This window comes from Hemiscyllium ocellatum, chromosome 22 (genome assembly GCF_020745735.1).
Source record: "Hemiscyllium ocellatum isolate sHemOce1 chromosome 22, sHemOce1.pat.X.cur, whole genome shotgun sequence".
In the NCBI taxonomy this organism is placed as follows: Eukaryota; Metazoa; Chordata; class Chondrichthyes; order Orectolobiformes; family Hemiscylliidae; genus Hemiscyllium; species Hemiscyllium ocellatum.
In genome coordinates, this window is record NC_083422.1 from 48,989,998 (window position 1) to 49,001,277 (window position 11,280).

General features: G+C 43.3%; 1 protein-coding gene across 1 annotated transcript; it reads left to right on the forward strand.

Annotated features, from left to right (window-relative positions):
- The first annotated feature begins 3,199 nt into the window (after nucleotides 1-3,199).
- On the forward strand, nucleotides 3,200-4,468 carry LOC132826511 (uncharacterized). Its single transcript, XM_060842473.1, has one exon. The coding sequence runs from the start codon at nucleotides 3,254-3,256 to the stop codon at nucleotides 4,235-4,237; it is 984 nt and encodes a 327-aa protein (XP_060698456.1). The 5' UTR covers nucleotides 3,200-3,253; the 3' UTR covers nucleotides 4,238-4,468.
- The last annotated feature ends 6,812 nt before the right edge of the window (nucleotides 4,469-11,280 follow it).

Here is an 11,280-nt window from a genome sequence, read left to right on the forward strand (position 1 = left end):
GACTGTTACAATTCATGACTGGATATGGCGGGATTGCAGGGCTTAGATCTGATCCGTTGGTTGTAGGATTGCTAAACTCTGGCATCATTTGCTGTTTATGCTGTTTGGCATACAGATGTTCTCTTTGATAGCTTCTCCAGGTTGCCACCTTAGTTTAGATGTATGGTGCTGCTACTGTATGGTCTCTTGCACTGTCCATTGAACCAGGGCTGATCCCTTCCACAGTGAAGGAGGGGTGACCTGACTGAAGTTTATAAGATTGTGAATGGCATGGATAGAGTGAAAAAAATGAGTGTTTTTCCCAGGAAGCAAGGGTCAATTATTAGGAGACACAGGTTCAAGGTGGGGTGGGGGGCCAGAGTTTAGAGATGTGACAGGCTGGTTTTTCATGCAAAGGGTGGTGATTGCCTGGAATATGCTGTCACAGGAGGTGATGGAAGCAGACAGAATAGCAGCATTGAAGAAGCACCTGGATGAATGCATAAACAGGAAAAAGGAATTCGGATCCTGTGAATAAAAACTGTTTTAGTATGGAAGGGCAAAATGTGTTGGTGTAAGCTTGGAGGACCGAAAGTTACTGCTCCTCTGCTGTATTGTTCTTTGTTCTCTTTGTTCGTATGGTAATGGTTGAGTGGGGAATCTGCCGGGTCATGAGGTTGCAGATGGTGTTAGGTGTACAATTCTGCTGCTGTTGATGGTTCACAGTACCCAGTCTTGAGTTGCTAGATCTGTTCAAAGTCTGTTCTATTTAGCATGGTGATATTGTCATGTAAACATTGGAGGATATTCTCAATGTAAAGATGGAACTTGGTCTACACAAAAACCGTGCAGTGGTCAGTTTTATCAATACTGCAATAGATAGATGCATCTGCAGCAGGCAGATTTTAGAGGATGAGGTCACGTATGTTTTTCCTTGTTGTTGACTCCAACACCATCTGCCAGTGACCCAGCATGGCAACTATGTAATTTAGGACCTAACTAGCCTGATCCCTGGCCACTCTTGGACATTGAAGTCCCAATCCAGAGTAAATTTTGTGCTTTTGCCACCCTGAGTGCTTCCTCCAAGTGTTGTTCAACATGGTGGTAGAGATTCACTAGCTGAGGAAGGACATTTATTCCTGATGAAGAGCGTTTGCCCGAAACGTCGATTTTGCTGCACTTTGGATGCTGCCTGAACTGCTGTGCTCTTCCAGCACACTAATCCAGAATCTGGTTTCCAGCATCTGCAGTCATTGTTTTTACCTGTATGTGGCAATCAGCAGGTTTCCTTGTTCATGTTAAACCTGATAATATGAAATTTCATGGTGTTCACAGCCAATGTTGAGGACTTCAATGGCAACTTCCTCCTGATTGTATACCATTGTGCCACCAACTATGCTGGGTCTGTCCTGTTGATAAGACATGATATATCCAGGTATGGTGATGTCTAGGACATTATAAGGTATGATTTTTTGATTATGATTATGTCAGGCTATTAATTGTCTCATAGACTAGTCAAGTGCCCCAATTTTGGCACTAGCACCCAAATGTTAGTAAAGAGGACATTGCAGGGTCAGCAAGGCTGTTTTTGCCATTGCCCATTTGCAATGCCTACATTGAGATGGGATCATGATTAAAACAATTGTGTGGCTTGTAGGCCATTTCTGAAGGCAGTTGAGAGTCAAACATATTGGCATGTTCTGGATTTACATGTAGGTCAGACCAGGTTAAGATGGCCATATTTCCTTTCTTGAAGGGAATTAGTGGATTTTTCTCACAAGTGCCAGTTGGTTATGGTCATCATTAGATTTTTAATTCTAGAAATTGTATTGAATTCAAATTCCACTCTCTATCATGGCAAGATTTGAACTTGGATATCTGAAACATTTTTCTTTCTGGTATAAATGTCATTATTCCGCTTAAATAATAGACATTTATGCTTTCATGATAGCTTCCTTCTTCAGTTTTGGCAACTGGTGCTTGATTTTGTTTCTAATGTTCTCGGTCTTCATGACTTTGCAGCAATCAAAGTTATCATTTGGCTCCGTTTGCATGTGCTTTAACTTTCATTGCCCAAAGGTTACCATTATCCTAATGATTCTTCTCATTTACACAAGCAGCTTTTACAAACTTGCGACAAACACCAAGCTAGATTTGAATCTTGAAGTCAGTAAGTTGCATTCATTTAAATGGCATTCTCTATCATTTGACTTCACTGCAAGGTCCATCCATTACTGTTATCTTCTGGTCAATAATATTGGTAATTACCACCAGTTGGCTTGTAGACCATTGCGGCTGTCGACCAGCACTGTCTAACGGTATTATTATTGCCATCGCCACATGTTAGGCTTTCTCATAGCAAAGTATAAATCAGAGTGGTGCTGGAAAAGCACATCAGGTCAGGCAGCACTACAACCCCCAGATCATCTCTTCCTGCCTCTATTCCTGATGAAGGGCTTTTGCCAGAAACCTCGATTTTCATGCTCCTCAGATGCTGCTTGACCTGCTGTGCTTTTCCAGCATCACTCTGATCTAAACTCGGGTTTCCAGCATCTGCAGTCCTCACTTTTGCCTTTCTCGTTCCAAGTACAATCCAAGTATGGGTTGGGGGAGGGGAAAATAGGATATGAAAGCAGTGTTTTAATATATAAATAAAGGCTTTTCGACTTTCTGTTTCATTTTCGGCTGTTCTGGGGCAGCATTATTGAGACTTCTGCTTAAATACAACCAATCACCTGCCACATTTTTGGCAGCTGCGGTGGTCACCTAGGATCAACTTCAATGAAATACTGCCGGGATCTGTAAATAATCGAACCCAAATCGAAGCAAGATCGCCGACACGCCTTATTTCTTACCACTCCCCAATGACAGAAGAAAGTGAGGTCTGCAGATGCTGGAGATCAGAGCTGAAAATGTGTTGCTGGAAAAGCGCAGAGGGTCAGGCAGCATCCAAGGAACAGGAGATTCGACGTTTCGGGCATAAGCTGAAGAAGGGCTTATGCCCGAAACGTCGAATCTCCTTCTCCTTGGATGCTGCCTGACCTGCTGCGCTTTTCCAGCAACACATTTTCAACTCCCCAATGACACTACACACAAAAAAAACAGAGTTGCTTGGATGGTTCCATATTAGAACAACTCATATGACAGTGTACGTGATGTAAGGAGATGGCGGACTGCCAACTCCGCCTATTTGTGACACAAACAAATCTTGAGTTTGTTATTGGGTTACACACAGAGTTCGATTTCACTTGTTGCTCTTTCTACGCAATAAACCATGTTCACTGCTCAAAAGTGGCAGCGAATTAAGTCTGGGTATCGTGGGCCTGAAGACTTCTACCCATTGAGACATGTCGGCATCCGTGAATGGGGCAGGGGCTTCACTCTCCCGGACTCCGCTGTCTTGGGTGGAAATATCGACGTTCTCCAACCGGGGAGGCATGCTGAGTTCTCCATCACAAATCTCATTCATGTCACCGATTCAAATGGAGCCCAAGGTATTCTCGACGATCAATGCTTGAAGAAAGCAAAGATAAAGCAGATTGGAGAAGAGCTCAAGGTTCTCTTCTCGTGGTGGAGCATCCAAGTCAGCCCGCAAGAAGTAGACAGGAAAAAGGAAGTTAAGAGAAATATTATTGACGAACAGCTGAGGCAAACCATCCAGGAGTCTCTACCCCAAAATGTAAAATGTTTGCGGGAAGACCTTTTGAAGCAATATATCAGCTCTCCCGCTTTCTTGGAACAATCCTATTACGGAAATTTCAAATTCACCTACAATATCAATGATCTAATCGGTGAATATAAAAAATCGGTTTGTCAGGGTAAAGATCCCGTGTTCAGCGTATTGGGAACTTTCAGATATAACATCGAAATCATGCACACCGTGGCAGTCCATCCTCCCGGGGTCAAAATATTTGAGCAATGCCCTCACCTCCCTTCTGAAGTGATTTCCCAGGAAGGTACCAAATGGGTCTGGAGACCAGAATCCACAGGTTCTGAAATCCGAGTGCTCAAGCAGAATGACAGTGGGAGCTGGTGGGTCGATGAGTGTTATCCAGACTGCCGGCGGTGGGAATTCGTGAGCTTTGCTTTCTACCTGCCAGATGAGAAACCGGAGTTCCCGGTCCGGCTGGAGTTCAAACACCTCACTGTCTGCGATATGGAGGAAAGTCAACGATTTCGGCCGCCTTATACGTACATGACCCGGGAAGAAGCGGAGAATTTCTATCAGTTATTGCGCTGCCGAAATAGACAGCTGTAAGCAGTCTTTATCTAAATATTATATTTCTGTCTATACCGGTTACATTGAATACTTTCACTTTTTTGGAAACGTGATAAATAATGTTGAATCTAAAATCTAATCGGGAATACAGGGAATTTGATTATGTCGCGCTCCATTTTGAGTTGATAGATTATGGATTAAGTGAATGACAATGTCGCCAATGAATGTATCTTCAATGAAATGGAGTACAAATAAACAAATATAATCTGATCTGTGCATTTTTTAAATATGTGACGTAAAAATGAATATTTTTGAAAAGCAGTGTTTGCTGACATTGGCAACGGTGGCAACTACGCATGTGCGCTAATCTGGAAACGCGCACCCTCACGATAAAAAATACTGCACTGTGGTGGGAGCAAAACCGGCGCTAACAATATGAAGGATCAAAAGTAAAAGGGACATCAACACGGTGAAAATATTCAGTGACTTGCTAGCTACAGAGGATAGATTAACATTACTCTCCTTGTCAAAATCGTATGAGAAGGACTCGATATTCTAAATTTATAACGCAGAAAGAATCATGTTGTTAATTGGCAACTACTTGTTGCCATGTCACCCTCTGAATAGAGTCAAAGTTTAGGCTTGACAGATAATCCAACTGCAGTGTAGACTATAAGACATAGGGACAGAAACAAGCTATTCAGCCCATCGAGTCAGCTCTGCCATTCAAATAGATGATAAGTCAAAAGAAATACTGGAATAGATATTGGAATCCAAAGTAGACAAACAGACAAACTGGAAGAACACAGCAAGCCTGGCAGGATCAGGAGGTTGAGAAGTCAATGTTTCAGTTATAACCCTTCTTCAGGAATGGAGGAGGGGTTGGGGGGTGCGGGGAATGGTGAGGTGGCGATAGGTGAGCACAGATGTGTTCGATGGGAGGAATGAATCCGGTTGGAAGCTGAAAGGAAGGGTCGGTAGGTGCAATGGAAGGGAGGAGGCAGGGCTGGAAAGAAGTCAAAGACTCGCAAGAAGTCAAAGAATCGTCGGCAGAGACATGGTGGACCAAAGAGCCTGTTCTGCCGTGGAATACGATCAATACCTCCTTCGTCGCAGGGACCTGGATAATGGTCAATGGATTAACAATTAGCTACAATAAAAGTCCCCTCTTCTTTCGGCTGCTCCTGTTTTACTTAAGGTTCTACACAATACTAGCTGATTCACTCTTATCTAACTCATCTTGTCAACCACATTGAAATTATATAGTATAACACCGCTTAGATCCATTATTCGCTATTGTGAAGAGTGACGGATTCATCGTCAAATGTCTTCAAAGATTCCTTCGCAATGCCCTATAGTGTCGCCTCAGGGAGGCGACTGCCTAATGGTGTTATCTGTAGACTATTAATCCAGAGACTCAGCTAATGTTTTGGAAACTCAGGTTCAAATCCTGCCATGGCAGATGGTGGAATCAGAATTGAGTAAATAGCTGGAATTAAGAGTCGAGTGATGACCATGAATCAGTTTCTGATTGTTGGAAAAACCACCTGGTTTACTTATGTCCTTATTGGGTGGCTCAGTGGTTAGCACCACTGCCTTACAGGGTCAGGGACCCACGTTCAATTTCACCTTGAGGCGTCTGTCTATGTGGAGTTTGCACATTCTCCCCTGGTCTGCGTGGGTTTCCTTCCACAGTCAAAAGATGTACAGGTTTGGTTGACTGGCTATTCTAAATTGTCCATAGAGTCCAGGGGTATAGAAGGTCGGATGTTCTTCAGAGAATTGGTTTAGACTCAATGGGTTAAATGGCCTAGGATTCTGGTAGAACTATTTCTAGCAATAGAATTCACAGAATTCAGCCCTACCAACTCTCAAAGCCACTCCCTCTCCAAATCTGTAGAAATACTTTCGTTTCAAGCTGCCATTTAAGGGCATCTTCATCAGCTTGTGGTGAGATGATGAAAATTGATTGGCTCTACCCATACCTTCTAACCATACAAGGATTACTATTGGAGTTGGCTTGCTCCAGAGAGCAGAGATTCAAACCAACTAGAAGTGAGACATTCCACCCTTCCTGTCTGTTTCCCCACTTGATACGTTGTCCCTTACCTCTTCGGCTGGAGAAAGCCATGTACACTACGCAGAAATGGCATCGGATTAACGTGGGGTACGGCGGTCCTGAAGATTTCTACCCCTTGAAACATGTGAGTCACAAAGAATGGGGCAGAGTCTTCACTTTTCCCGACAACGCTTTACCTGGTGTAAAAATTCATGATCTCCAAGATAGCGAACGTAGCTCGTTCTTCATTACAAACGTTACCCATGTCACTAACTCCGATGGAGCCAAAGGCATCCTCGCTGACCAATGCATGAAGAAAGCTAACCCAAAGAACATAGGAGAAAATTTGTACGTCCGGTTCTCGTGGTGGCATGTCGAAGTGAACCAGAGGGAAAAAGAGGAACAGAAGGATAAATACAAAGAAGACACGGAAAGGTGGCTAACAAATAGAACAGGACAGCAGCCCCAATATGTACGGAATTTACGGGACGCCCTGTTGGAGCAATATCTCAGCTCTCCTGCTTTTCTGGAAGTATCCAATTACGGTAATTTCAAATTCACTTATAATATCAATGATCTAATCGATGAATATAAGAAATCAGTTTGTTGGGGTGAAGATCCCGAGTTTAGAGTGTTGGGAACTTTTAGATATGATCTCGAGTTGATGCACGCTGTGGTTGTCTACACTCCCGGTGTCAAGATATTCGAGCAATGCCCTCCCGTCCCTTCTGAAGTGATTTCCCGGGAAGGTACCAAATGGATATGGAGACCAGAATCTACAGGATCTGAAATCCGAGTGCTCAGTGATGGTGGCGAAGGGAATTGGAAGGTCGATGATTGTTACCCAGACAATCGTTCCTGGGAATATCTGAGCTTTGCTTTCTATCTGCCGGATGAGAAACCGGAGTTCCCGGTTCCTCTGGAGTGCAAACACCTCACTGTCTGCGAAATGGACAAGAGTCAAAGATTCCGCAAAGTGTATCTAACCCGGGATAAAGCGGAGGAGATCTATAGATCTCTCTGTCCCTCGAACAGAAGAGGAACTGTGGCGAAAGAAACAACTCGGAATTGAATAGACTATCTTTATCCTTCTGGAATACTTGCGCATCGCTTGCTAATTTGAAATATTGTTTTTAAAAATATTAAGACACTGTATTTCTCTTTGTGGTATTTTGCTGACTTATTAACCACTGTCGTGTCCTGCAGACTCTCTGCAGTGTCAGGACAGATTACTTAAAGGTTAAATGTTTTGACAAGTGAACGAAGTATATATTCTGTTTTTCGGCCCGATATGCGGCGTTTCGGCAGCACTTTCAGTATCAGAGCTCCAGCATCGCAGTTCTTTGTTTTACTTCCGTTTTATTTAAAGGTGGCTCCTCGGATACTGTGGTTTTCCAGCACCACACTTTTCGACTCATATATATATAAGTACTGGGGCGTGGGACAGCATATTTCAGCTTTATTAATTTGCAAATATTTAAATTCACTGAAATAAAGTTAAATGAAAAAATTCAACTGCTTGATTTTATTAGACATTTCGTAAAGCGGCGTTGTTTATGCATTAAGTTAAAAATCACAACACCAGGTTATAGTCCAACAGGTTTAATTGGAAGCACACTGGCTTTCGGCCAGCCGTTCCTTCATCAGGATGTTGTGGAGGGCACAAGCGGGGTGTCGCGGAGCGTCTGAGGAGAGAAGTAGCTAGGTGTCTGTCAGATAAGCACGTTAACTAATAAATACTCGTTAATCTATAAATTTATCTAACTTTTCCTGAATAACTCCTGTACTGAATTTGATCGGAACCATCTACGCGTCCAAATTAAACAGAGACTTTCGGAGGGTTGCAAGCACAGTGGAACTGGCCATGGAAAATTAAATTTCATGCGAAAACGGCAGATCCTCACGGACCCATATGCAAACCTAACTGCGCTGGTCTGGACAGCAGAAAAATCTAGGCCAATGAGCTCGTTTACGGATAAAGGAAAGAATAGCATCAAGCTGTGATGCTCACTCAGGGAGTCGCTGCAGAACTGGTAGGCTGAAATGACCCATTCTACACTGTTAAAAATCACACACCACCAGGTTACAATCCAACAGGTTTATCTGGAAGTACAAGCTTTCGAAGCGCTGCTCCTTACAGGTAACTAGTAGGGCAGGACCGTAGGACACAGAATTTATTGTGCAAGATCAAACTGTCAAAAATGATGCGATGATTAGAACAAACCGAGATTGCTGTTAAGTCTTTCATCACTTAGAATGGATTGCAGGTTTTGATTCATTAATATGTAAATCCCAGAACTCTTTTCAAGTCACATTCCTGAGATGACTTAAGGTTTCACAAAATAAAAGTGACATTTCAGCTCAGACAATGTATTAAAGGCGAGAGGCTAGAGCCTGTTTGCATTCCAACCTTGCGTCAAACCACTTCTATTTCCAAAGTAGAAATTTATAAAATGGCACATGGGCTGACTGCCAACAGATTGTATTGTGTTCAAAAAGCACGCAATGTATCTGCAAATGCAAATCTACCTCATATAAATGTTGACTGTGAGTATTCAGATCTAGATGCTTTGACAGAGGTAGTGATACTATCACTGATGCAGTGGCCACCCTTTTGTGGGATGCATAGCTGAAGCCAAATTCTTATCCTCATGTCCAAAATTCTCCTTGAACTCTTCTCTCCATGTCTCTGCAACTGTCTCCAACTGCACAGCATTTTAAGAACTTTGAATTCCTCAATTCTAAATCCTTTCCGCCAAAGCTTCATTCAGCTGATCATTAAAGGGCATGCCTTCAGTTGCCTAAGTCCTAAACTCCAGATCAATTTCCCCAAATATTCCTCTTCCTGTAAGAAATTCCCACTGTTCAAGGAGGTTTTGGTCATTTGCCGCAATGTCTCATCTCTTTTAGCTCTGCGTCAATATTTGTTTTATTGCACCTCTGGGAAACATCTTGGGAAGTTTTACAAAATTAAAGATGATCTATAAATAATGTTAGCATAACAGATTCACTTGGTTGAATAATAATTATCGGTATAAAGAAAGTGTTATGGACCAGTCATCCGCAAAATATTTTAATAAGGTAATTGAGACCCTAACTTTTTCTTATATTAAAGGCAAATATGTAGTGCAATGTTCTAGATGCAATGCCACTGGTCAAACTCCTCGATGTTAAGCAAAAACACATTTTATTTAAAGATTATTGTTAAAATACAAACAAAGAAAGAACTTAGAATAACTTTATTGGAAAACTTAACCTAATAATAGATACAGTAACATTAATAATTTACTGTTCCAATATAATATAATCCCAAAAACACATCCCTTGGCAAAAAGGCAAATTCAGACAGATTCTCACATGCAGTTCTCCAATCCAGGAGAAAAAGACATCAAGACATAATTCAGAGAGAGTAACAGCCAGGAGACATTTACTGAACCTTCCAACTCTGTTGAGACGTCAACATCTTCTGGATCTTGAAAACCAAAATCCAAAATTCCTGATGTGAGAGAGCTGGCCACACCCATTCAGGCTGTTAAACAAAAACCCAAGGCCTTCCAATGTGTTTATTCATTTGGTTTTGGTACACTGTTGGGTGCCTGTACCTTACAACCGCTCTTCAACAAAACAAAACCAGGATAAAATAACCTCTTAAAGCCACAGCATTGTCAAATAATAGGCATACAGAACTGAACTACAAATGCTTAGTTGCTGTTGGATAGGAACTCAGTAACTGAATTCATAACTTACAAAATTGCTTTGAAGCTCTTCAGTAGACATGTCAATGGTTACATATGCCTGGGCCTAAAGACAGATATTATAGGTAGCTGCAGTAATCAAGACAGAATTAGTCCAGGTTTTAGCAGAGAGCTGGGAACTAGATCTATGTCCGAAGGCAAAAAGACATTGATGGGCCAGGAGGCCTAGGTTCAAGCCCGATGTGCTCTGGGGGTGTCACCTAACACAGCTGATTTTTTAAAAAAGACACTTATTTTCTCCACGTCAGTATAATTTTTGGCCTTGCAACTGAAAAGTGATCAAAATCAGTAAAACAGGGAATAAAGAATTTCACAAAAACTATTGCTGTAAAGGGCACGTGAGCTTTCCCTGCAAAATGATGATACCGACACCATGGGCTGAATGGTCTCCCCCACTGCTGCGACTATCCTATGACTCCGTGCTAACTTTGACCATTTACCAGATTTCAACTGTAGGAGAGAAAATGACAAAACGCATCAAAGTTTCAAGCCTCACCAGGTTCCACGGGATTGAGGCCGGGGAGAGAGGCGCAACGTTCATTAATTTTAACCTCGTGCGAAAAACCCGTTTTCCTCGACCGTCACCGCGACTTGCTGCCGACACCTGACGCTGAAAGAGCTTCCAGAACATTCGCGCGGGAACCCGCGGGAAGCTCGAGAACATTGTCGCTGGGGTTTCCAATCAATAGGTCCGCGGTGTAGATGATACAGGGTCAATACCAAGGGGTAAGATGGAGCTGAGGAGAATTGCATAACTTTCACCAAACTGAATTGTTGTGATTTGCAAAGTCACCACTGTCCTCTCAAAAAACAGGACGAAAATTATGGAAGAAATTAAATTCTAACAGACACGGGCGGCGGTGACGTCATCACGTAGTCCGTGTACGTCATACGCAGCGTCCGCTCTGCGTGCCGCCATTGAGACACAGTGAGCGATGGAATGGGGACGGCAGCGGAGACATAGACAGGGCAGGGCCTCGGTTACTGCGACACGTTTTATCCTCGCCACCCCCACCCCCGATCCGGCACCCGCTTCCTCCCCCCAGTCCGACCTCTTTCCCCACCCGTCCCCGACCCTCTTCGCAAACCGATCCCTTCCCCTCCGTCCCGATCTCTTCGCCTTCACCAGTCCGATCCCTTCCACCACTCCTCCCCTACCCCGAACCCCACTCCCCTCCCCCACTCCAATGCCCACTCCTCCCCAATCCCCTCTCCGAACCCCTTCCCCACCCAGATCCCCTATCCTCTCCGAACCCCGCCCCATCCCC